Source organism: Haliotis asinina, chromosome 14 (genome assembly GCF_037392515.1).
Source record: "Haliotis asinina isolate JCU_RB_2024 chromosome 14, JCU_Hal_asi_v2, whole genome shotgun sequence".
NCBI classification, from domain to species: Eukaryota; Metazoa; Mollusca; class Gastropoda; order Lepetellida; family Haliotidae; genus Haliotis; species Haliotis asinina.
In genome coordinates, this window is record NC_090293.1 from 18,474,091 (window position 1) to 18,501,624 (window position 27,534).

The 27,534-nt window shown below is 40.6% G+C and overlaps 2 protein-coding genes across 4 annotated transcripts in view; both read left to right on the top strand.

Moving 5' to 3' along the window:
• Positions 1-14,224, top strand: part of LOC137261289 (glutamate receptor ionotropic, kainate 3-like) — a 42,278-nt gene extending 28,054 nt beyond the window's left edge. For both annotated transcript variants that reach the window (XM_067799011.1, XM_067799012.1), the window contains exons 6-18: positions 384-437; positions 1,707-1,803; positions 2,512-2,675; positions 3,189-3,290; positions 3,903-4,031; positions 4,570-4,740; positions 5,677-5,833; positions 6,382-6,527; positions 7,959-8,095; positions 9,594-9,677; positions 10,577-10,882; positions 12,306-12,501; positions 13,533-14,224. In XM_067799011.1, the coding sequence (XP_067655112.1) occupies positions 384-437; positions 1,707-1,803; positions 2,512-2,675; positions 3,189-3,290; positions 3,903-4,031; positions 4,570-4,740; positions 5,677-5,833; positions 6,382-6,527; positions 7,959-8,095; positions 9,594-9,677; positions 10,577-10,882; positions 12,306-12,501; positions 13,533-13,643 (1,854 nt within the window). In that variant the 3' untranslated portion in view covers positions 13,644-14,224. The remainder of the gene's footprint in view (positions 1-383; positions 438-1,706; positions 1,804-2,511; positions 2,676-3,188; positions 3,291-3,902; positions 4,032-4,569; positions 4,741-5,676; positions 5,834-6,381; positions 6,528-7,958; positions 8,096-9,593; positions 9,678-10,576; positions 10,883-12,305; positions 12,502-13,532) is intronic.
• A 5,635-nt stretch (positions 14,225-19,859) lies between these two features.
• LOC137261574 (glycoprotein-N-acetylgalactosamine 3-beta-galactosyltransferase 1-B-like) lies at positions 19,860-27,534 on the top strand. Of its 2 annotated transcripts, XM_067799347.1 has the most exons (4): positions 19,860-19,931; positions 21,828-22,292; positions 24,535-25,193; positions 25,985-27,534. In XM_067799347.1, exons 2-4 carry the CDS (start codon positions 22,025-22,027, stop codon positions 26,156-26,158), a joined length of 1,101 nt encoding a protein of 366 aa, XP_067655448.1. In that variant the 5' UTR covers positions 19,860-19,931; positions 21,828-22,024; the 3' UTR covers positions 26,159-27,534. The 2 variants fall into 2 exon arrangements, with proteins under 2 accessions (XP_067655448.1, XP_067655449.1); XM_067799348.1 differs by lacking the exon at positions 21,828-22,292 and having other exon boundaries at positions 19,897-19,931.

Below are 27,534 nucleotides of genomic sequence, written 5' to 3' on the forward strand. Positions count from 1 at the left end.
CCCCGCCCTAATTGCTGGAATGTTGTTAGAAGCGGCGTAAAACAATATGCTCTTATTTAATCGTTAGTACACACCATGTTAGCATGTTTGTCTCTGTCTTTCTTAATGGATTTCTTGTTACAATAGATCTTGTCAGTCCTCCAAATCTGTGTACTCGATGACCACATTATCTCTCACTATCGAAATGCGGGTCTATCATTTTCACTATTGTAATTACGGTGTCCTATGGTCATCATGAAAGGGATTGCATGGTCAACCAATTATTTGTCTGACCGACGTTGTGTGAACTATTGCCATATCGATCAGTCGTAAGTAATAATCAGTTTCGGGAAAACAGTATCGGGCACAATAGTAATTAAGCCTTTAAATATTCTCGATTCCAGGCAAAACGACTTCATCTGCTGCACCACACAATACAATGGCTGGTCGACTACCCGGTAAGAGGGTCCTTGGATTTCGTTGTATCAACCGCTTTGGTTTAATCATTTCAGAGCCCCTGAAGATCAGGGTTAAACCTCATCTTCAGAAACCCAAGCATGTAAAGGGCGACTAACGACTAGCGACTAAGTGGCCAGGGTCGTTGACTTGGTTAACACATCTCATCGTATCCTATCTGCGTAGATCGATGCTCATGCTGTTGATCACTGGATTGTCTGGTCCAGACTCGATTGTTTACGGATCGCCGCCATATAGGTGGAATCTTGCTGAGTGCGAAGTAAAACAAGCAAACGACCGAAATCATCATTTTCGCTGTCAAGTGATATTATGAAAGCCAGCATAATATCTTCACACACTTTCATTTCTCAGGGTAGAATAGGCCTTCAGCAACCCATGCTTTCCACAAAACGCGACTACACTTGTCGTAAGAGGCGACTAACGGGATCGGGTGGTCAGGCTCGCTAACTTGGTTGACACGTCATCGGTTCCCAATTGAGCAGATCGATGTTCATGTTGTTGATCCCTGGATTGTCTGGTCCAGACTCGATTATTTACAGACCGCCGCCATATAGCTGTATTATTGCTAAGTGCTGCGTAAAACTAAACTCACTCACTCAGAACATGTATTGCATAAGCCGTTCAAGACACTTGTGAGAGAGTGGTTTAAGGTCCAGTATTTCCTGCTCCTTGACCTCACGTTCTTGAAACTCATGGCAGCTGTCATTAATCCTCGATTCGGCTTGGTTTCTGGGCTTATATACCAGCACCGTTTACGTAGCCCTGTCCTTTTTCGCAAACATCGATAACTGTCAAAACATTCATCATGATTACTTCGGGTTTTACTCCCACATTAAACATACTGATTGAAATGTTGTTCAAAGCGAAATTCTTCAAAGGCATTTAGAAGTTGGTGAGGTAATACAAGACACTATTATGGATGGCAACTTCTTTAATTCTTTTAACACAACGTTTCAAGGCTAATTCTTGCCCCTTCGTCATCCACCTGACGTCATCCACCTGACGAAGGGGCAAGAATTAGCCTTGAAACGTCGTGTTAAAAGAATTGAAGAAGTTGTTATCCATAATAGTGTCTTGTATTGTTCAAAGCGGATTTTAGATACGTTACGGTAAGCAAGTTATTATACTCTAGTTATATTCAAACAAATAGAAACGCACAGACTCTCGTTTATAAATAATAATTTTCAATTAAATGAACAATTTTTTGACTGAAGGTGGCATGCTGATCTTAAATCATTTTCTTCTGTCAGGATTTTGAAGACATTGTAAAGGATGAAGAGTCATGGCCTGGCAGCATATTCGGACTGCAGCTACTGAGAGCAGATAAGATTCCAGCAAATATTTCACGTAACTACCTCTAGAGTCTTTTATGGAGCGGCGTATTTATTAACCAGTTCATCTATTGATTCAGTTTGCGTTAATACAGATGCCATGCGTCCTCCCCTTTTGCCTTGGTGCAACTCGGGCGATGGGGTAGCCTAGTGGTTAAAGCCTCCGCTCGTCACGGAAGACGCGTGTTCGATACCCCTCACGGGTTCAATTTGTAAAGAAATTTCTGGTGTCCCCCGATTTGATATTGTGAAGTAGCTGGAATACTGCAAAATTCGACGTAAATTTAAGCTCACTCAACTCTCTAAAATGTATGTTGGTGACTCTGGTCCTAAAGTCTTAATTCTCTATACTGAAGGTACCCAGACACATGCAAATACTCTAGTAATAGTAATGCAAATTATATGTATCCATTAACGCCCTTTAATATTTATTAATACTTTGCGTACACAATCATTTCTTAATTGGCGCTCATTATTGAACAAATATCCATTACGTCTCAATGCTATCTAACTTCCAGTAGATTGTAATGCTTTGTATAACTTCAAATAAAGCTCAGTGGGGAAGGACAATGGTTAAAGCGTTTGCTTGTCCAGTAAAAAGGTCAGAGTTTGATGATTCCATACATGGTCATAATGTGTGATGCCCATTTCTGGTGACCGAATGCTGGGATATTGTTTGAGGCACTGACGCAGCAATGATGGTCAAATGTTGTCCCACTTGTAGATGTTGCAGACCAGCACAACATGACGAGGCTGGAGGTGGGGCTGGCTGTTGACGTTGTCGGTCTATTACGTCACGTCCTCTATACCAAAGCCAAGAACTGTAGTAGAGAACCTCGCGGAAACAACGTAATAGCAGCTGGAGAATTCAGCGATACGCTGACAGAGGTAAAACTTACTGGTCTCTCGAGTACATGTTTCAGCGATACGCTGACAGATGTGAAACACACTGGTCTCTCGAGTACCGGTTTCAATTATACGCTGACAGGTAAAAGATACAGGTCTCTCGAGTATTGGATTCAGGGATAGACCTGACAGAGGTAAAACACACTGGTCTCTCAAGCACTTTTCAGCGACACGCTGACCGAGGTAAAGCACACTTGTCTCTGGAGTACTGATTTCAGCGATACGATGACAGTCGTAAAACTTACTGGTCTCTCAAGTACCGGTTTCAGCAATACGCTGACAGAGGTAAGACATACTGGTCTCTTGAGAACTGGTTTCAAAGGATGCTCTCTGACAATGTCTTTGCTTCATAGGTATACATACTAACATGCCTGGAGGCTGTATGAGTGCACGTATCTTCAGCACGAGGTTTAACCCAATTCCTCATGACCTCAGTCACCATTTGAACAAACATCTGTCTCTGTCAACCGCTGTAAAGAATATGTACATTTCCAGGCACCTCCTTATCAGGGCGCATTGGGGCAGTACATGTGGTACATCAATGACCGCAGCAACTACTACATCGACATTCTTCACTACGAACAAACACTGAAAAAGGTACTCGTGCAACGAGTTAGTGAGTGGGTGGATGTTTGAGTGAGTGAGTGAGTGGGTGGATGGGTGAGTGAGTGAGTGTGTTTGCCCAAACGCCGCTTTGAACGTTGATCCAGTTTTGTCACGGCGCATCACCTTCATGTGGGAAAAGAAAACTCAGTTATGAGTGAATAAGTGAGTGAGTATGAGGTTTACGCCGCTTTTAGCAACATTTCAGCAATATCATAGCGGGGGGGGGGGGGGGGGGGGGGGGGGGACACCAGAAATGGGCTTCCCACATTGTGGGGAGTCGAACCCGGGTCGCGTTACCCACACGTCTAGTTATGGCAGTATAAGACGTTTACAATGTTTGGGGGAACTCCAGTTCAAGGGTATGGTGCTGACAAACCCTTAAAAGTAATCAGAGCAAACCATAAATGCAGGATTCTGGTGAGTGCAAGGGACACTACTCTGCACAGCTAATTGCGGTGCTTTTGATGCCTGGATTTATTTACTTGACGGTTAAGGGTTACTGTAACCATCTTTCATTTGTTGCCCGGATACAATCACGGGTAGATATCACTGATGCTCATGCTGTCGGCCATTGCTTCACCAGCATCGTTTGTCTTTCAACAGGTTGGCCAGTGTACTTTCTACAACAAGACGTCTTCAGTGGGTCTGTTTGCCAACTTTACCAGGACAAAGGTCCGTGAGAAGAGATTGCCTCGGGCTAAGGTTGAGAAGCTCAGAGTCGTGGCGCGGCTGGTAAGTATGACACCGAAAATGGTGAGTGAGTGATGAGTGGGTGTGATATTTGTTCTTAACGACTTCCAGCAATACCATGGTCACCAGAAATGACCGGAAACACGTGGAACCCGATGACGTACATAGCAACATACTGGTTTAATATGTATCTAATTAAGGTCTGTTACGTGAACAGAACACAACTTTCACTACGTTCACGCTGGGATACCCGGCATAAGAGATGCAAGTGTACACTTGAGAATACATGGAATGGAGGGATGGTTTTCATGATGGTCTTACGGAATATATAAAGTTTTTTAAAACACATTTTTTACAGTTAAACATTTCTTTAAGATATTGCGTTTTTTAACATAATGGTTTGGGATATTTTATTATAATCTTTTTATTATTAATATTTATATATATAATGTCTGTTTCCAGAGGACGTTTGATGAAAGAGCAGAGACAAATGTAATGAAATTCATCTGATGAGGGAGTTTGAAAATTTACGTGTTCTGCTGTATTTCAATATGAAAACAAACATTGTGTTTAATTTCAGCACGAACCGTTCGTAATGAAAAACTCCGAAGGCGAATTTGAAGGTTTCAACGTGGATCTGCTGGCCCTCATTGCTCAGAAAGTCAACTTTACGTATGAAATAATAGAAGTAACGGACACGGAATACGACGGAGAGATTGTAAACGGCATGGTTCAGGAACTTCTCACTGGGGTACGTCCCGGACATTCATAGATCACTATGCAGTAAACTACGGGGTGACGAACTCAAAGAGACCACTTATTGCAGTTCGATATATCCGTAGTTCGTTACATACATTGAGAATACATTGTACAGCAACGGCAGTGACAAAAACAGTTCGTCATCTCGGTCGATTTGTTAAAACCGCGTTCGTGATAAACGAAGTGCCCTGTTGTAGGCGCAGCCCATTAGTTTCCTCTCCAACAGGAACACCGTGACAGTGAATATATTCTGGGACAGGACACTGCAGCCATGAGACGTATCGAACACGTGATTAACAAACTAACCTAATCCAGTTAAACATGACATAGATCTTAGCATTTATAGTCGAGCACATAAGGATACATATGATATGTGTGAAAATATATGTATAGTTAAACATAACAGCTTTATCTGCCAAGTATATGTCTATACTGATAGAGCGTACCCTTCCTTTTGTTTAAAGAAACCATTTTGTAAGTTTTTCCTTTTTTAAGCAATATGGAACCGCTCGGGTCTGTCACGTCTCCTTTTCACAAATTTTGAGGTGCAATGGAACATGTTCTTACTTAAACTCTGACGTAGGTTCTTTCTAGACTCTGACTCGGGTTCTTTCTCAAGGCTCTGACTTGTTGTTTGATCAGGAATATAGCATTCAAGGCCACAGGAAAAAATGAAAAGTTTTTATGACATTATGTTTCGGGAACATTTCTAAGTTTGACGTGTCGCTGACCAGAATCATTGCCGATGATGCGATCAGTTACATTGACTGTGCAGATGAAAATCAAAACTATTTAGAGTTTTTCAGTGTCGTTCAATCAAAACAGATTCTTCACTGCATTTTCAACTGGTTTCTGATTCAGTGCTGCGATACGCCAGGTATTCCTCAAGAGATTACAGGTTCAGAATGGAATAACGTTGGTATTTCAGAATGCGTCTATGGCGGTGGGCGCGCTGGAGGTAACGGCGAAGATGGAGGAAGACATATCCTTCTCCTATACTATACTTTCAACAAAAGCAAGTATTCTCGCCAAGAAAGGCGAAAGCACAAGGAACTTCTTCCAGTTTCTGGGACCATTCTCTATAGGTAAGGCATCGTGTATAGCAGTGAGTCATATCTATATTACTAAAACATTGAGGACATCCAAAATCCTTGACATGACTATAGTTAATCTATCAAAGCCTGACAATAGACATTTTCTTTCTTCTATTGACAATTGTCTCGGCAAAATATACTTCTCAAAGCATTTATTTATTATTCCCTGTTACTGTATTGACATTGTCATGACATGATGGAATATCTATAGTACTATGAAAACATTATCAACTTTGTCATATTTTGGACAGTTATTTGCGATGACAAAACAAACGCAATTCTTAGTAAAACAAAGTGTTGTTTGATAAACGCATCAGTAACTACAGTAGAAATAGGTCTTGTCGCACAAGGATGTAATTTGATGGATATGATTCCAGAGCATGGACCAACAGTTACTGAGGTGTAACGTTGTTCATATTTATCCTGAGAGCTTATTTAATCGCTGTCAAGACAACCTCCTGTTCACACTGACCTCAATCATGTGGCTATTATTAATATACAACTGACTGAATCAATGTAGAAGTTTTCCATTTCACCAGGTTTATGGTTCATGATCCTGGGGTTCATCATGGTGGCAGGAACTGCCTTGTACACCATGAGTCGGTTCGACCACACCCAGGAGAACAGCGAACAGAGATTTGACCTGAAGGAGAGCCTATGGTACTCGATTAACGTCTTGTTGCAGGTAAGATTTTGTTTGTTTGTTGCCTAACATCGAGCTCGGCAATATTTTAGTTATATGCCGGCGGTCTGTAAATTATTGAGTCTAAACCAGACAGTCCAGTGATCAACATCATGAGCACAATTAGGGATACGATGGCATGTCAACCAAGTGACCATACGACCAAGTGACCATACAACCAAGTGACCATACGACCACCCGATCCCAAGCATTCAAATCAAAACCGGATCTGTTCGGATACTCAAGTAGGGTATATTCGAGGGACACTGATATTCATGTCGGATCAGACACTGCTTTCTTTTACCATGGCTTTGAATCTAGGATTTCACTGTAAATACGACTCTCTGTGACCACCAAAGGTTAACGCCTGACGTTGGGTTTTTGCTCACTCATCAACTTGAAGATGCAGTGGCTTAAGTTCAATAGGTTCATTACCTTACACAATCTGCTGATTCTTACATATGTCTGGAAAGTGGTGCAGGCAATGTGAAAATATGACCCGTTTGGACTAATGTCCTGAAAGTGAAGATGACTGATTAGCTCGGGATATAGATTGCGGTATTTAACAGTGATCTGCTCCCTAATTAGGAGTTTCTCCTTTAGTTTACGGACACATGAGATAAAGCTTTCAAAAGCGTACACCATGAGTATTTCCTTGTAATAAAATAACTGTATAATTACAGGAAATGTATAGTGAAATGGGAAATTGATAGACAACTTAATATTCTTAATGTGTCACCTGACACTCGGCATTATTGACATAAGGACTAGTTGGTTCGAACATGGGACATTAAAGCATCCTTAGCCCAAGCTTCAATAATTCCCATAAAACCAGACCACGCGAGGTTTATGACCAGGTATGGACGCAGTATAACATGTGACAAGTGAACTACTGATAAACCTTAACTTTCAATTTGAATGGAAAGTATAACTGTTAACAAACTGTTCAAAGACAGACATCTTATAAACGCACCACCAATTCCCGTTATCGCCATCCCTGAACACAACGCATTGTTATTCTTGATTTTGATGGTTTTGAAGAAGGTTGATGAATCACTGTAGACCATTAATGTTAATCATCTTGCGTCATACAGTTGTTAGTGTTAGTGTTTGTTTCTACCGGTTGGTTTTGTTTGAAAATGAAAATCATACAATTTCGGAAAAGCGCAATGTTCACGTCATACCCCAATCATCTATCAAGAGTGAATATTGTACAGCTATGGTGTAAGGAAGTTCAAGTGGTGATGCACTCTCAAAACAGTCATTATTATCAATTTATCATATGAACATTGATTGGGTCCGATAGGTTTCCAGTTGTTTTCAGTCGTAAATTATATATGAAATCCGTCAACTTTAAGACTTAGTGTATATGTATGTGTTTTTATAATAGGTTAAATGCAGGTTTCACAAATCACACAATATCCATACTTCCAGGGCACCACTGAATATTCCCCCCAGACGACGTCCATGAGGACCATCATCGCCTTCTTCTGGTTCTGCGTCCTCATCATCGACGCCGCCTACACCGCCAACCTTGCCGCCTACCTCACACTTCAACAGATAGATGACAGGTGATTAGATGGAAAGACATTTTGTTGTGATCAGCTGTGATGTGTGTTTATAAGATTTTACTCTGTGCAAACCTTAACTCTGATTCGTCCATGCAGTCAAATATTTGTAACGGCAGCTGTGAAGCCTTGTGTTTAAGGCGTTCAGCGAAGACCCGGGTTCGATTCCGGACATGGGTGCATATTGTGAAGCCAATGTTGGGTGTCCCCGCCGTGATGATGCTGGAATATTACTAAATGCTGCGTACAACTAAAGTCTTCCATTCCACTATTACCATCAGTCACACTCTTCGTTTTAAGAAAGTGTGTTTTTTCCCTATCGCCTCTCAAGACAGTTTATGACATACAGAAATGAGTTCAGAGTATGCTTGCTTTGTTTTTTATCCGCAACACATGTATCATATTTTTCAACTGTCAAATCTACTTCAACTCTCTAATATACAATAAAGGTAACACGGCCCATCATGTTGCATCCTTTACAAAATTCATGTTGTTTTGTAAGCAATGTTAAAAACAGACAAACAAAAGAACAAACACAGAAATCCTGAAAAGAGATTCCCAAGAGACAATTGTGCACTTCTATATAGGAATATTCCATCCCTACACCATTAGGAAGCTGTCGCTGAATCTGTCCGCATCCCTGATGCAGCTCACACGATGTGACGACGATCCCCCTGTGCAACACATGTACTAACCAAGGTCCGGGCTAAACAGTGTGGGCGGCACAAGAGGGGCAACGTATTGGTAGCAGTCAAATTTAATCAGACAGAGAGCCCGTCTATGTGAATCCGTTTAGTGACCGTTAAAGTCTTGCTAGAGTTGCGGCTGTGAATTCCGATGTACTGTAGGCCGTGTATGAAACACTTTATGTTATTGGTTTGAATATCCTTTGCCTTGGAAATGTTAATGTGTGTTCCTCTGTGAATATGAAAATAGTAACATCTATTCCCTTAGAAGCAAATTACATCTTCCCTATGGCTAAAATCGATGAAAATTAGAGTGAACACTTGGTTGAATAGGTTTGATATGATGATGAGGATAACCAGTCTCAATTACCGTACGAACAGATCTCAGTGGATGTAAGAGGCAAAACAGTGGTGAACATTATACAAATAGTTGAAAATCAGAGACGACACCAGGTGTTTGGAACAGGTAGGCTAGATGCTGAGGATAATTTTTAACACCATACAAACTGACGTACAAAAGCAGAAAAGTTACAGGTCTGTAAAATGTGAGAAACCTGTGAACGCCCTAAAACATTCCCGTGAACACCGATGACATTCGAGGAAAGTTGAGTAGTTGGTGGAAAAATGTTTCCTTGCTCGCCACATTCAATACTAGGAGCCATTCTACAATAGTGTGTTGCCTCAGACCAGCGCGGGGTCCCCATTTGATTCAGTTACTAGCTGGCTGTTCTTTGTGTAGGTTTGAACCCAGTTTCTTTGATGTCCAATATGCCATGATAATACGATACATGTGATAATTATCTATACCATTCCAGGATCCGGACAGTGTATGACCTGGCTGGGCAGACCGAGATTTTGTACGGCGTTGAGAACAACAGCAATCTGATGACATTCTTCAAGTAGGTTCAGAGCAGGTCGGGTAGCACAGTAGGTAGTGCGTTTGCTCGACATTAAAGAATCCAAGAAGTAGTCCCTACATCAGAGACAAGACCAATTGCCAGTTTCTGGATTGAATGGATACTATCCTCAATACGTATCTCTGCGACGTGGTTCGATGCTCAAACGTTCACTAGTTGGTTTGTTTCCTCCCGGCTGTCCTGGCTATCTATCTATACATATATCACTTGATGTAAACATGAAACATGCGCCAGAGGTTGACAAGTCTCGGTGAAGTATAGATCAAGGTTTTGTTGGGACGTTAAAAGTAAAGTAGGGATGATATGTATTTGAAAACCTGTTTTCTGAAAATCCCTTATGACACCTGGTGTTCGCCAAGAGGGTAGTCATTACCTCCATGATAATGCAGCTCACACATTTTTCATACAAATCTTTTATTTTAACCGGTCTCGGTGACCTCGAGAACCAGAGACTCGTGAAGATGCCGAGTAGAATAGGTCTTCAGTAACCCATGCTGCCGTAAGAGGCGACTAACGGGATCGGGTGGTCAACCTAGCTGACTTGGTTGACAAGTCATCGGTTCCCAATTGCTCAGATCGATGGTCATGTTGTTGATCACTGGATTGTCTGGTCCAGACTCGATTATTTACAGACCGCAGCCATATAGCTGGAATATTTCGGAGTGCGGCGTAAACTAAAGTCACACAAACACTCGCTCACTCAGTCAAGAACCGGATTCCATTTGTGCGTTAATTGTAAAATTAATGCTGTAATAACTATATGAATGATTGGTGTTGGTCTATGTCCTGTTCTCAGTGAGAATTCATGTCACACATTATACAAAAGAAACTAAGTGTTTTGCGTTACATCATTCCTCACAGCACTTTCCGTGTAATTCCAGAACAGCAAGTGTCGACCCATACGAGCGGATGTGGGCTTTCATGAAGCTTAAAGAAGAACAGACCATATTGTCCAACAAAACTAAAATCGTCGAGCTGGTTAAGGAAGGGAAGTACGCCTTCATCGCCGACAGGGTCGTCAACGACTACTACGCATTGGGTCATTGTGAACTGGAGTCCATTGAGCAGAACTTTGGTCAGAAAGATTTCAGTCTAGGCTTTCCACGTGGAGCTCCTTACAAGGACGATGTCAACAGGGCGCTGCTGTCTCTGAAGGAGGAAGGGAAACTGGACATCCTCACGAAGAAGTAGGTACCTCCATTGCCGGAGCTGGAGGATATTCAGTTTGTATTAAACTCCTATATCTTAACAAATACAAGACTCGGACAAGCAGGCTGGTAGGCTGGTAGGCTGGTAGGCTGGTTTGTTGTTTATCACCGCACTCAGCACTCCAGATATGGCAGCGGGCTGTGATTAATCGAGACTGGACCAGGCAATCCAATGATCAGCATCATGACCATCGATCGAATTGAAACCGATGACATGTATCAACCAAGCCAGTAATACCTGACCAGCTGACCCTGTTTATCTACGTCAAGCATGGGTTCCTGAAGACCAATTCTAATCCGTATCTTCATGGGTCAACTCAAGCAGGACCATGCAATGTATTATGTAATAGTGATATGGGAACGACATACCTACTGAACGATATACCTACCTTCTGGACAAAAGTGACCAGTGAAGGTCCGTGGTAGAATAGGCCTTCAGCAAACATACTTGCCATAAAAGGCGACTATGCTTTTTGTAAGAGGCGACTAGCGGGATCCCGTGGTCAGACTTGCTGACTTGGTTCGCAGATCGATGCTCATGCTGTTGATCACTGGGTTGTCTGGTCCAGCCTCGATTATTTACAGACCGCCGCCATATAGCTGAAATATTGCTTATTACGGCGTAAAACTAAACTCACTCACTCGATGGACAAAAGCCTTGTAAGTGTAGCACAATCTGATTGCTGTATTCAAATCAAAATTTCCTCATATCTTCTGCAAAAATTAAATACAGTAATATGGAACTCGTCAGCCATACTTTCCACCCTGACCAGGTCGTAGATATTAATGAAACATCGTGTAAGACGCTGGTTTAAGACTTGTTTCTGAAAGAAAGGTTACAAATTGGTTAAGGCTTTCTTTATAATGCTTCAAAAGCGACGTTTCGGTACTGTTACGTGTACGGTTGTCATTCAGTGACAAATGAATATGGTACAGAAGTTCATATTGTAAGTGAAGGCACAACACTAACAACAATTAATACCGCACACAAGAAGGGTTAACGTGAGTGCTTAAACTACATGTATTAACAATAGCTATACAGATGTCACAGTTTTGTTTTGCTCGATTTGGGGCTTGTCCCGTGTTTTAAGGCGGAGAGTCACCATCCCATGCCCGAACAGAATTGTCAGATAACTGGTTGGAATACCTTTTTGGACACATTTTTTTCTAAGCCGTAATGCTATACATCCCTCCGTCCAAACAGAGATGCCATGCGCTGATTTAGCTGAAACACCGTCGGACCTCGTGCTAACTATTTCTATGTACTCAATTGAAAGAGCTTATACGTGACTTTATTAATATTTTGTCCTGCTTTCAAATCAACCACTTGTATACTTTTGTCCATCAGTTTATAGGAAGCCTCAGACTATGACTCAAGACCATGCCAACCGTTTCTCCCTAGGTGGTGGACATCCCGCACCAACTGTACCGGCGACTCAAAGACTAGGTCAATCACGGACAAGACCACCAAGGAACTGGAACTGACCAACATGTTCGGCGTCTTCATCGTCCTCGGCTCCTTCGTGGTCTTGTCGGTCATCGTGGAGATTATAGAGAGGATCACTACGTGTGTAGAGGGCAAGAAGAAGCAGAAGAAGGTAAGCTGATATCATCCTCGTTTGTGCAGGGTGTTTTACAGACAGTTAGCATAAGGAGAAACTGGTACAGGCAGAATTGGTGCAGCGTTATCAGAACGTCATGTATTAAAAAGAAGACAGTGCTTTAAATGACAAGTATACAAGTTCATCTCTGGATTGTCTTGTGGAGACTTATTTACAGACTGACGCCATATAGATGGGATGTTTGCTGATTGTTCGTTATTAAAAAAAAAAAAGAAAAAAATGTGCGAATGCAGACAGCTCAAGACAGTCTTAACATGAACAAATTAGACTTTGGGAATTAGAAATGGAACAAAGTATGGCTATTTTCCAGGATTTTCATTACAATGTGTTGTGTCACTCCGCCGACACGCGTCTGCTCCAGTAAAACAGATCATTATATGAAACAAAGAATTGGGTTCAGTATTTTCTGAGATAAACAGGGCGCGCGGGTGTCAGAGAGAATGGCGTCCCTTAGCTGTGTCAGGATCCGATAATCATGAGCTCGAACAATAGGCGTAGCGTATGAATCTAGTCGACCCCGTAATTGTGATCGTGGGCTTGACCAAACCGGGAAGAGACAATACATAGATGTCAATACGAAAGGATAATTATTGTAAGTTTCTTTTTCAAACCTAATATGCTTTTCCATATACCACGATGAATGGCTCTTGTCACAGCTTACCCGTGAAGATACGGGTTAGGATTGGTCTTCAGTAACTCATGCTTGTCGTAAGAGGCGATTAACTTGATCGGGTGGTCAGAATCTTTGACTTGGTCGATGCTCATGCTGTTGATCACTGCATTGTCTGGTCCAGACTCGATTATTTATATAGCTAGAATATGGATGAATACGGCGTAAAACTAAACTCACTCACTCTTGTCACAGCTAAGGGACGCTATTCTGCATAAAAAACCCTGAACTTTGGACAGTGGACCAAGCTGCGTCTCCTGTATTATAACACAAGGTGCAGTCACGGAGTGATAGTAAACTTCAGCATGTCATGTGAACCTGTTTCTGTATCTTCCAGGAGAAGGAAGAAACAAAAGAAAAACCCAAACCGCTGAGCGACGGATTCCAGCCCCCTCCAATAACTGAAGGATCAGAGAAGAAAGAGAAGTCACTGTTTGCGGATTATTGAAACAATAGCACAGACAATGATGATGACAGTCGGGAGACGCTAAAACCATGGCTAATTCCGAGGAACTCATTCCAGGAACCTTCGTGACTTTAATTTAACATGCTATATTCTGAACCGGAGTTTAGTGGTAAACTCACGCAAGGAGGCAGTGAGACTACAGTTGGCCTCTCAGACACCTATTAATGTCCGTCTACATTCCGTGACACAAGATCTAAATTACAGAAATATTAGAAACATATTATACACAGACAGGTTCAAAGACGAGACGTCATTTCGATGAAACGTGGAACAAATGTTCGTACAGATCATATACAACATGCAATATGATGGATTTGTTGGCAGGACAATCAGTGTGTTTGGGTTTTGTTCGGTTAAGGATAAATTGTTTATTTATGAATATCAAGAATGTCCGGATTTTGCATGAACAATGCTGGTATGGTTTACTGGTTTTCTGCCCACTTAGGTAACCCGAGTGCCTGCGCTCCTGATAACAAACATGATATATTCCTTAGTCCTTTTGTACTTTGACGCTGATGTAATGTTCATATTTGCTGTTATAAAAGTGTTCTTTTGTTGTGTCAGTACTCATTTATCGTGGCCCAAAGTAATTATAGTACTTATATAGTAATTATAATGTGTACACTCCTTCGAGATCACATTAATTTTATGCGCTCGGACTTTACCAAATTGCAACTATCCTTGAATTGTGTAACTTTGGGATCCCCTACCATAATAAGCATGTCACTTACTCTGACACAAACATGTTAACTCAAATCGCCGTTGAACAAATCTTCTTCACGCTCCGATATGCAGTTTAAGTCTTATGTTGCAATGGGAATGTGTTTTATGGGATTGTGTGAAATTGATGTTTTGTGTTGTATGTATTTGTTTAGATTTGGTGATCGTAAGATGTAGTTCCGCGTGAAACCTTCCTGAACTGTTGACACCATAGTAGACTGTGAGCAGATAAAATATAACGCAATATAAAATGTCTCAGTTGGTGAGGACCAGTCCAGTATATCTATAACTGGTCATCACCGAGTTACCGATATTTTTTTTTTTATGTACACCGCCGACTGTAATCATATAGAAAATATTAGGCCAGATAAAATACCTTTGTCGGTGAGGATCTATCAGCTATATTCTGTAGTTGTTTAGTGCCGAAAAATTCTGGGTCCCATGCACCTTACGTTTATGCAGATTATGTGGATCCGGTAGTCACAATGGGGTCAGTACAGGGGTCATTACATACTGTCGGCGTGGGTCGTGTGTCATCATATTAATCCCATGTTTGCCTGGTACATATCTGATTTTACGTGTTCCCGGGATATAACTGCTATAATGCCGTTTGCGCCGTAAAACCACATCTAGTAATGTGAATGCTAATATGAGGGAACTGCTGAGAGAAACATAATTTTTTTTGCCATCTGAAAACTGTTCAGTTTAAGTTACAACACAACAATTTATTTTAAAAATAAATGTGTCCTTCAACTCACGATCCTATTTTAATCCCTTTCCACATGTATATCAGAGCTCCAGATAATTTTTCAAGCAATTGGGTACTTACTCCCATGCCTGTTCATATATGAATAATTGCATGTTTTGAGGGGTAACTAGCATTTTGTGTACTCCTACTAGTTTAAAGAATTAAGTATTTCCACCCAGAGGGTTTTATCCTTATTGGGTAGTTAGCACCGATAATATGAATACAAATGCTTCTCAATAGACATAAGTGTTTAGTAATTCTTACATTGCCAAATAATGGCAGCCATCTATTAACACTCAACACGTGACTGCTACAGTAAACTCGGACACTGGCTACGACTTTAATGGTATATGCATATACAGGCTTCGCTTAACATTTGCTAACGCTGTTGTAGAGTTCGAGCGCCACGACGAATGATATCATACGCAAGCCAGTTTAGTCAGTTGAGTAAAGTACGCAAGTCATTATAGACCTTTTGGGTTTAAAGTTATTCTGTTTCGTTTTTTGTAGTCCCAGGTTTGTAACTGATTGAGTAAATATGATTTTTTATTGCGCAAAGTACGCAAATACGTGCCTTATCTGGAGCTCTGTATATACTATTAACATCTCAGTACTCTGTAAACTGCAGTGTGTATTTAAAACAGGCTTCCACGCCTGGTCAACATAGCTTGGTCTTGGCCTGTCTCGGGTTGTTAAGGGTAGGTTATTCTTGGCATTGATTGTGTGTGACTGCAGTACAATATTTTGGAAGATTATTTGAGGCACCTTAGCAAAGACTTTCGAACTATGTGAGGGTTACCTCACCTCAGACTTGATTTAACTCGAAGTTATCACACCTCAGACTGTCGAGTTACCTTTGCGTCATTCGATCACATATAGTTGAGTTATCGGTGAAGTGTCTGAGCACAGACTGTCGAGTTATCTATAGAACATGTCAGCAGAGATTGTAGAGTTATCCGAGTCGAGGTATCCCATCACAGATTGTCAAGTTCTTCAGAGCCATCTCATCACAGATTGTCAAGTTCTTCAGAGCCATCTCATCATAGATTGTCAAGTTCTTCAGAGCCATCTCATCATAGATTGTCAAGTTCTTCAGAGCCATCTCATCATAGATTGTCAAGTTCTTCAGAGCCATCTCATCATAGATTGTCAAAGAAACCACGGTGCGTCTCTTCACTGTCGAGTTACCTGATAAGCATTTCAGCACAATGTACAACTCATTCCGTTTAGGTTTGGTTAATGTTAAACACCGCACTGAGTGATATTTCTACTTCATGTCTGTAAACAACCGAGTCTGGACCAGCCCAATGATCAAAAGCATGAACATCCATCTACGCTACTGGGATACGATGACATGTCTCAACCAAGTCAGCGAGCCTGACCACCCTATCTGTTTAGTCACCTCTTACCGTAAGCATTGGTTGCTGAAGATCAATTCTAACCCGGATCTTCACGGGTTCGAGACATTTCTCCACGATAAACTGTTGAACAATGGGTATGGCATCTAAACACAGACTGGCGATTGTCTGCACTTTAAAACTGGGTTGACAATGAGAACTAAAAACTGTCTGTGAAAAGAATGGACCGGCCAGTCACCAGAGTGAATTCTTAGATGCGTTCTAATGCTGGTAATACCGCGGAGTAATTTACAAATATGTAACACACGAACTGACCAATCTTCTGTGTTTTTTCATTCAGTCCCTCATTAAATATTTAGTATCATCAAATACATGCACGATATGCATCCTGTGATTACAAGTGTATATCTATCTATCTATCTATCTATCTATCTATCTATCTATCTATCTATCTATCTATCGATTTGTCCGTACGTACGTACGTACCTACCTACGTACCTACCTACGTACCTACCTACCTACCTACCTACCTACCTACCTACCGTCAGCGCAAAGAGTTCCATTGGTTTAACGACAAAACTAAATATGTACCGGGTCTTTGAATGACATTTAGAAGTGATGCACAAAAGTTTCGGTGTAACAATAAGAAGAACACAATGTTTCGGAGTACATATTTTTTCTCATTCAAGAAGAAAAGAAGTTTACATTCATAAGAAACACCCTTCCTTAATCCATCTACCGATGTATTAATGCGAGCAATATCATACATATGCCTACTTTTCTGCAATACCTGTATCATGTAGTAGCATAACTACAGCATGTTTGGAGGGTTGCTGAGTTTTATAACACGACGTGCCGTTGAGACTGACATCCAGCGATCGAGAGAACAACAAGCGCACTTGAGCAGAAGATCTTGATAGCGGCGCTTTATAAATGCGAGTATAATAACAATATAACACAGGGAAACGAATGTTTGATCGTACACGCAACGATTCACGAAGCGTTGTGGCACATATGCAAAGGGTAACTCATAAATCGGCACACACGCACGCACGCACGCACGCACGCACGCACACCGCACTGAAAAATCAGTTGGAGATTGCACACACACACACACACACACACACACATACATACATACATACATACATACATACATACATACATACATACATACATACGTATAGAAGCGAACAACTCTAACAACGTTAGACACTGTATGTGTTCTTAAAAAGTTATGATTTCAGTTCAGATTTGAAAATCGTCAGGTTGTTAATTGCCCATAACTCCAGTGGAAGTTGATTCCAAAGAGTGGTTCCTACCACCTGAAATGATCAATTCCAAAACCTGGCACTTGACCTAAAGTGTCGGACAACAAGAAGGTCAGGATTTTCAGATCGGAGACTTCGCTGATATCTGGTGATCAGGTCAGACAGATACTTTGGAGCAAGGCTATATAGACACTTGAAAAAACAAATTCTTTGGATTCTATCATATCTGGATTCTACATGATATGGGAAACCAGTGTAATCTTTGCAGAAGAGGTGTTATGTGAAAGTGTATCTGTGTCTTCATTGCCTCGGAAGATCGTATACGTGTTCAATAGGCTAACAACAAAGCATTTGTCAATCCTGAATTGGGCATAGCGAAGACAATGCTAGAGACAACGGGAGAGAATATTCTCTGTTGTGACTATATGGACAAGTGGGATCACCAATAAAATAATCTGAGATATAAATAAGCCTAGCTTAGTCCTGGTCTAGACAGAATTACTTGGGTTATAACAAGCAATGGGTATCAATGTTGAAGAAAGCTTAATTTCTCTGGAAATCAATTGCTTAAACGTAGAAAAGGATACATTTCATATATTAATCCAAGTGCATCCCAAGCTTGAATAACAGATAGCATGCATCAATGACAAGATTGATTATACTGGGATTCACACTCTGCCCTGGTGTGGAAGTCGGGAGAGTAATGAAGTTATATTTTGTTATGCTGGAGATATTAGTTGGCACCAATAAGGATAAACATTTTGGAGTTATCCCATTAGCCCACTGACCGTTGTATACAATTTGCATAATTTAAGGTAAAGTCCTCTGTCAGACAGTATGCAAAACCCCGTTTCCCTGTAAAGCTTTTCATGACTGTTCTTCTCATACTGCTCCACATATTGTTTGAAGAGCATTTAGGAGTAGGTTTCTAATATTTGTACTCGTTCATTATCACAATTATCCCAAATAGTATCGCCATAGTCAAACATGGGTAGGATAAAAGACTGGTACATGATTTCAAGCGTTCTTCGATTTCGCTCTTATTTTACGCTATGTAAACAGCTGACTAAAGGCTCACAAGACATTCAATATATTGTGCCATTTTCCATCTTCCCGAAAAATAAGTGCTGGGTAATTATGATCACTCGCTTCAGGTATGAAAACATCATTCATTCGAAGAGGTAATTTAGGACTAGAATTATTTTTAGTGGAAAAATAACCGATCGCTCCCATTTCGGTAGGAGACTGACACTTACCTGCCCAGTCTGATATACGTCACTATTCAGTAGATTTCTGAATTCCGGGTTTTGAACAATTACATGTAAGGATGTATCATCAGTAAAAAGGTCAATATTACGTTATCCCAAGAGTCGAGTCATTGATGTAAACAGGGAAAAGCGGAGGTCCTAAACCTGAGCCCTGAGGAACTCCAGGTACAACAGGTTTAATATTGACGTACACCCATTAATTACTACAACTTGTTTCCTAATACTTAGGTTACTCAAAAACCATCCAAAATATTACTGTTTATTCCTGTTGACTGTTATGGGGATGTGTTAATATCGCATTAATTATTTAATTATTATTATTATTTTCACCTGTTAAGAGTAAACTGATGAATAGTTCTCTTTGTTTCTTTATCTAATATGCTACAGTCGAGATTAAAAACTGTGTTTTTTAATGTGTGGATTCATTTCCGTCGTCGTCATCTTGGTTGTTGACATTTGAAGATAATCATAATAATAATCATAAAAGTAATCGATAGAAGGACATTTTTCATTTCCAGTGAATCTATCTTTGAGAGCGTTCCAGTATTGCTTTGGTGATTTCTTTAAATTATTTCTAAACGTTCTTTGGGGTGAGGTTTTACGGATTCGGATATATTTATCTAAACATTTTTACGTTTCCGATTATGTATGGAGTCTTTGAACATTGGCGGTGGTATTAGATTTTTTGACTCGGCGTTTAGCTTTATTGAATCGACGTCTAAAGTGTCCACATTCTTTACCGAACCAAGGTTTGTTTGTTTTTTTGACGGTTGATATGGCGCGCGGGGGTTCTCGTACAGAATGTTTCACGTGCGGCGTTAACTAGCACGTGCGTGAGGCTATCCGGGAGCGTGTCTGTAATCGACAAGTGTGCATAGTTGGATAACGAGCGATGTGCAAGATCTGTAAGTCTATTTATTTCATTAATATCTATGTTTTGCCGATATTCAACTTTCTCTTCTACGTTGTAATGTTTAGATTTCGATATACAATCTTTGTGAGAGTTTGGGGCTTGAGAGAGTGATTTTCATTTGTTATCATTTGCTACGCCTTTCAAAGTGAATGATGCTTGGCAGTGAACATCTGGGGTCAAAGGTGTATAATCCAAACCGTCAAATGTTGTAAATAGTTCAAGAGAAAGCGGAGAAGTAACAACATAACGTGTTAAATCTTTCTCTTTGCTGGTGACTTTACCTACATTTCCCTTTACCCATTCTTCCGTTCAAGATAAACAAGTTCAGATTTTTACAAATATCTATCAACTTGTAACCAAAGTTATTTACTTTTCCATGATCCTGCGATGGCCTTTCTCATGGGAGATGGTTCTTATTTAAATACGTTTCAGGGGAAATATCTTCAGTTTCGTCTAGGTCAAACTCCTAAGTGAGGAGCTTAAATTTATCATAGTCAGTATAATCACATAACGTCCTTGACCTTGCGTTAACGTCATCCATTAGTGTGACATAATCACTCATTGTTAATATTTCCAGAGTAGAACTTTTTAATTCAGAAAAGGTGTCATTTGTAAGGTATTTTGAGCCTTCTCTTGGGATATATGCCATTCCCAGAAAATGTTATTATCAAGTTTGAATGAGTCTGTAGATATTTTTACCCACATTGTCCAATCATTTTTCTTATCTAATACATCAGTGATAACAGCAATTCTAATACCACCTGACTTTCTCAGTGATCTAGTCCTATGATGTAAGGATAAGGTGTTGCCTTGGATATGGAGATCGTCTAATCTGTCAGTTTTAGTCCCTTGAAAACCAATGATGTCTTTTCTCTCAATTAAGTTTTAAAATTCAGTATATTCAAGTCTTTTGCGGAGACCACATACATTAATACTTAAAAATGTAATAGGGATAAAGTTATTACAAAAAGTTGTCTGTCTGTCATCATCGTCATCGTCGTCGTCATCATCATCATCATCATCATCAGTATCAACATCAATATCATAAAAAAACATTGTTATCAACATCATTATTCTCAGTATCATCATTATCAACACCAGTAACCTCAATCAATAGGCCGTATGTTGAAGGAAAAGGGGATACACAACTCCTGTAGAATCAAGAGTGTGTGAGTGAGTGAGTGAGTTGAGTTTTACATCGCACTCAGCAATATCCCAGCTATATGGCGGAGGTCTGTACGTAATCGAGTCTGGACCAGACAATTCAGTGATCAACAACATGAGCATCGATCTGCGTAATTGGGAACCGATGACATGTGTCAACCAAGTCATCGAGCCTGACCACCCGATCCCGTTAGTCGCCTCTTACGACAAGCATAGTCGCCTTTTATGGCAGGCACGGGGCCCGGGACCTTCTCAGGTCTGAAGAATCAATAGGCCATATGTTGCAGGAAACGACGATACAGAACTCTTGAAGAATCAATGGGCCGTATATTGCGAGTCTTGTGCCCAGTATCCCATGTCCTTAGACACACCATATTGACAGTCATCAGCCCAGTGTGTCACGGGATGATTTGATTAATAATGGCAGTTATAGACACGGTATTTTTTTTCAAAAATCCTTTGGATCTTGTCGTTCAATGAACATCTGTTTCATACCGAGAGCCACTTAGCAAGAAATGCAGTTCTTATTTACGGATATATATACACTGATGTATATTATGTGTGTGTGTGTGTGTTATTGGGATGTCATGATAGCAAATCACTTCGAACGGCACTCAAAGAAACTATGCAGGTGAATAATTTTGCTTACATCTAGAAAGCTTTTAAAAATACATCAACTCTGCCCAGATGACCACAGTCCGATGTATCGTTTGTTTCTTTTCAGCCTCTTTGAGCGATCGACGATTAACTGTGAGAAAGGTGTTGCTACATCTTGCTACAGCAATTATCTACCCTGTGGTCACCAAGTAGATCAGGCTTGAGAAAGTTACACATACCTGTTAAGAGTGAAGTATTGATAAGGACCAAGTTACAAAAGGGATATTCGACCCAAGAAGGAGGGTGTGAAACTACAACTGACAGATGGCTGCGTTACTTTCTGCCACAAAACTATCTTCTGCTGTGTTAGGTTTAACAGTCGGGATTTCGTTGGCATCCATTTGTTTGATGCTCCTTAAAACGGAACATTCCAACTTTTATTTCGTCTCGTCTGTTGTGAATACTGTACATTCGCAAAATGTTCACTCAAGGCAGATGCAGAATCTACCAAAGGACCTCCATGAAGGATTTCAGAAGTCCTCGGGACGATATTTTGGAAACATGAAATATGACGACCTGCATCTCCATAAGGGTTAGTTCCAATTGGACATTATAGTATTATAGTATTATAGTATTATATTATAGTATTATAGTAGTATGTTAAAGTATTACATCCTACAAACCGTGTGGCTGAAAAGCGGAGCGATGAATTGCAGTCTAACTCGAAAACTAATAAACATTAAATACTCAATGAAACGCTGATCATAATCAAAACAACAGGCCAACTCTGTGAGCTTTTTGCAGAATTTATGTCCCCAAATTAGAAGAAACTTTTTTTAGAAAATATTTAAACAGTTCACTACTAGTATTTGTGAGAAAGGGACAGTCAGGGGTGAGAGAAAAGATGGAGACGTAAAGCACAGGTTAATGAATCAATAAATCTGTCCTCACTTGTGCGCGTGTTTCTCGAACACCTGACTGTCTCTTTCTCAGTACTCTACCCTTGACTCATCCTCGATATCTCCAGGGTATAAGTTCCGATAAGTCTCCACTATACCCTGGACGCATCTACGGCTCTGCCAGATAAATTTATTACCTCCCTTGGCTGTCTTTTTATCCAATCAGGTGTCTTCGCTGGGAAGTTGAGCGAACCAATCACAACTCACTTTTGCTTTCTAAATTATCTAACCGATCAAACTTGGCAACAAAAACCATGTAGAGGTTCTCTGGAAGAGGTAGAAGGAATTCTTGCATATGTTGATTTAAAGTTTCGGACCTGTCAATTTGCTTGTATGATTTCCCTAAACTCTGAGTCGCACTGCGAGCAGACCTTCGCAGTTGCGACCACTTCCTTTGCTGACACTGGCAAGTTGGGTTATAACGGAGGCATAGCTGATTGGCTACTGTGATAATGCGGAGCCAGAAAGAGGAGGTAATAAAATTATCGGACTGACCCGTAGATACATCCAGGGTATAGTGAAGACTCATCGGAACGTATACCCTGGAGATATCGAGGATGCCCTTGACTGTATTTGTGTATATTTTCCGACACTGACTGTAGTCTTTAGGCAGTTGCATTTTGCAATGAGAGAAGTGACCTTTTCAAAATGTTATCTACTTTATTCGTGTTTCATGAAATGTCAAGTCGGAGTGTGTTTTGCCCCAGTCACATGTCAAAGTTCATGTATCTATATAGTAGAGGGCGTTATTTGTTTCCGGGATATGGTGTCACCTAATTAATATCCCTTAAATATTCATAAATGTTTTACGTTGATATCTGATAAGATGACCTATCTCTTGGACGTGATAAATATGTGTGAGATAGGGTGGCCCTAAACTGTCTGATATACAACACCATGTCTTTATTGAGGTGTGACTATAGCTAACATCGCTAAGAGCAGATGAAATTACACACCCCAACAGTAATATCATATAAAGGTATTGCGACCCGTGAATGTCCCGGGGTAGAATAGGCCTTCAGCAATCCATGCTTGCAATAAAAGGCGACTATGCTTGTCGTAAGAGGCGACTAACGAGATCGGGTGGTCAGGCTTGCTGACTTGGTTGACACTTGTCATCGGTTCTCAATTGCGCAGATATATGCTCATGTTGTTGATCACTGAATTGTCTGGTCCAGACTCGATTATTTACAGACCTCCGCCATATAGCTGGGATATTGCTAAGTGTGTTGTTAAACTCACTCACTCACTATATAGGTATTTAGACATTAATGCCACTGTGATAATTAAAACCAAGACATTGGTTTTCTCTGAACGCCTAGGCCAAGATTTTTTAAACGCTGTCAGAGCTAAGGTAGTCGTAACTGTCATATGCTCACATTAACTGACGACTATCTCAGCGCTAACAGAGATTCGAAATATAGGCTCTGAATATTTGCATGTGAGAGAAGTTGAAAGCCAACTTGTATTTGATTATGCGAATTTCACCGGATGGATTTCCCCCTACACTGTGTGACCTTCGGTAGCGATTGAATGCCTGCGCACCACTCCTTATCCCTGACCACCCCTTGTGGCTAGAGCGTTCCACGATCTATTCACAGTTCTGAGTTTTATTTCTCGCATCAGAAAACAATTTCAGGTATCACCGGCATAATCTTGTTAGAATATTCCTACATGCTGCTTTAAATCCACTCCACTCACTCACTCACTCACCAGATCTACAAGCCAGAACTGGTCCAACCAAAGGAACTATTCACCAGCTCAGTCACTAAATCACTTGTCTTTGAATAGTTGCAATCCACCTGTCAACCATTATCACTGTTTGAAATTGTTTATCGAAATAGCTCAAAGATGGTTCCTGTTTCATTTGAACAGATAATGATGCAATATCCAAGGCTCTTTATCAAAAGGAGCGAGTACTCTGCTGGATTATGACGTCACCAAAGAACCTGGATGTTAAAGCACGTGTAGTTCGTGACACTTGGAGCAGACGCTGCAACAAAGTCCTCTTCATGAGTTCTGTGACAGATCCAAATTTCCCTACTATCGGATTAAACGTGTCAGAAGGCCGGAAGCATCTGGCAGCCAAAACAATGCAAGCTTTCCGCTACATCTACGAAAACCACTTTCATGATGCTGACTGGTTCATGAAAGCTGACGATGACACATACGTTATCGTAGAAAACCTCCGGTACTTTCTGACGACCCACAACAAATTCGACCCTGTATTCTTTGGCCATCATTTTAAGGTAAACCTCAAACAAGGGTACTACAGCGGTGGAGGAGGATATGTGCTGAGTAAGGAGGCGTTGAGACGATATGGGGAGCAAGGACATGACCCAAGACTTTGCAGGCGTGATGGTCGTGCCGAGGATGTAGCGTTCGGCAGATGTATGGAGAACCTAGGAGTAAGGACAGTCAACACTACAGACGCTCTCGGGAGGAGCAGGTTTCATTGTTTTGCGCCAGAGGCCCATTTGTCGGGAATGTACCCAAGCTGGTTTTACAAGTTCGATGCAAATGGTGCCAGGAAGGTAAGTGAAACACGGTATGTTATAGTCTCCGGGAGGTTATCTATGTTTGTATGTCATCTGACTCAGGAAATTTGATTGGTACTACGGCAAACATTTTCGGTCGGGTGAATCATCCAGTCAGCATCGGGGGTGGTATACTGGTTTTGAAGCAGCTTAAACGAAACAGTTTAAAGATGGAGATTTTAAATAAGACACATGTGGAGTAACTTTTGAGAAATTTGGATACATCTGTAATGGGCAAATTTATTACTTATGTACTGTACATGCCTTATCAGAATTACAGTGGACATTTGAATGGTGGAAAATACACTTCTATAGTGTTTCCTCTCCAGCATATCCTTGTAACACAAGAAGACAAATATTTCATGCCCTAAAACAGCTATTACAGTTGGGTGATGTGTATTTCATCAACGGTTTTGAATGTATTTCTGCATTATGAAAAACGGATTAAAGTCCTGCATACATTACGAGATTTAACGTTTTTGAAAGCAATGGGTTAATTCTATGCATTCCTGGGGCAGTCTAGATCATATTAACCAAATGCATGTTTCAATTATTAAAAATGAAAAAAATATAAAAATGATATAACAGTACATTAGTAGTAATAGAACAGGTCTTCAGCAATCCAAAAGGCGACTATGCTTGTTGTAAGAGGCGACTAACGGAACCGGGTTGGCAGGCTCTCTGACTTGGTTGACACACGTCATCGGTTCAAATTTGTACAGAACGATGTTCATACTGTTGATCATTAAATTGACCAGGCCAGACTCACTCACTCACTCACATTTCAGGGTATAGACAGCATCTCCGACTACGCTATCTCTTTCCACTACGTCCGCCCTGAGATGATGCACTATCTGGAGTTCTACATCTACCGCTTACGACTCTATGGCATTGTGTTCGGCAACCAAGAACTCAACAGAAAAGTAATGGTGAAACGCGGAACTCGGGAGATCAGTACATAAGAGAAGTGAAACAGGGAGCGTCTTTCGTCTGGTGTCTTGTTCGACTGGAAAGCTCCATCGTTTATTATTGGTTTTGTTCGTATGTTTCCAAATGCCTTTAACAGTGATATTTACAAAAAGCCATTTACAAAGTGGTCAAATGTAACATATGCCATATTTGGGATTACACTTTCTTAGTAAAGTATAAATTCTAGTACTATTTTTGGTTGAGTCCCATTCGGGATTCGAACCCGCACCCTCAGAGTCAGGCACCTAGGTTGGACTACACTAGTTGCGGTTGCTGAGCGGGTTAGGCGGCTGACTTTGTGTGCTGGCGATTAGGTACAACCTAAAAAAGTTCTAGAATTTGTACTTTACTAAGAAAGTGTAATCCCAAATATGGCATATGCTGCCTTTAACAGTATTAATACTTTTGATCATAGTCATGTAACAAAATCTGTATGATTACAAATTCACCACGATACTATTATACAGTCATTGGGAACATGTCCTATATTTTGCATGTGGCAAGCATGACAGGACTAAGAGCTTCAACGAGTTTTCAATACAGTTTACGACTCTGCCTCTGTACGTTCGTAACCAACACTGACAGCTGCAATTTCTTTCATCGTCCTTCTAATAAACAACTTACTTGTTCACACCGCGACATCGATCTTCGCAAGGCGGGTTTTAGTTATTGTTGCACAGTTCGGGATTTCCATACGCATCACTTTTAAAGAAGGATAAGGATACAATGATGAACACCCTCCTTGTAAGAACCGGAGTGATGGTTCGGCATAGGTTCCGCATGCGCCTCTCTGTCCTTCCTTTGCACTCCAACCTCTATATAACCGTCAAAGAATTCGAAGTGTTTAAATCAAATTCACTCACCCACTTTTCGTTTTGGGTAGTGAGTGAAGGTGTCAGATTATACGAGAGGTTTACTAAGTGTCAATGCAAGCACATCGTCTTATTTCTTTGGTATACCTTTGTCCTCTTCAAGAGAAGTTGAGTCATCTTCATCACCAGTAATGTTGATCTATATAAGCTGATTCTTGATTCTCCCGATTGAGTTGTTTTGTCTCTGCGTTTCATTACGTCATATCGAACCAAATGTTCAGCATAATGTTCAGCATAATGTTCAGCTGTTCAGCATAATGTTCAGCATAATGTTCAGCTGTTCAGCATAATGTTCAGCATAATGTTCAGCTGTTCAGCATAATGTTCAGCATAATGTTCAGCATAATGTTCAGCTGTTTAGCTTAATGTTCAGCATAATGTTCAGCTGTTCAGTATAATGTTCAGAATAATATTCAGCATAATATTAATGTTCAGCATAATGTTCAGCATAATGAATAAGCACGGGACATTTGACAAATTAAAATATGCGCTTGTCA

What these genes read in the sequence shown, in the direction of transcription:
- LOC137261574 (XM_067799347.1), top strand. Translation starts at nt 22,025, where the DNA reads ATGGCTGCGTTACTTTCTGCCACAAAACTATCTTCTGCTGTGTTAGGT. An exon ending in CGACCTGCATCTCCATAAGG is followed by an intron (nt 22,293 to 24,534) that starts GTTAGTTCCAAT and finishes TCATTTGAACAG; the next exon opens with ATAATGATGCAATATCCAAG. An exon ending in ATGCAAATGGTGCCAGGAAG is followed by an intron (nt 25,194 to 25,984) that starts GTAAGTGAAACA and finishes CTCACATTTCAG; the next exon opens with GGTATAGACAGCATCTCCGA.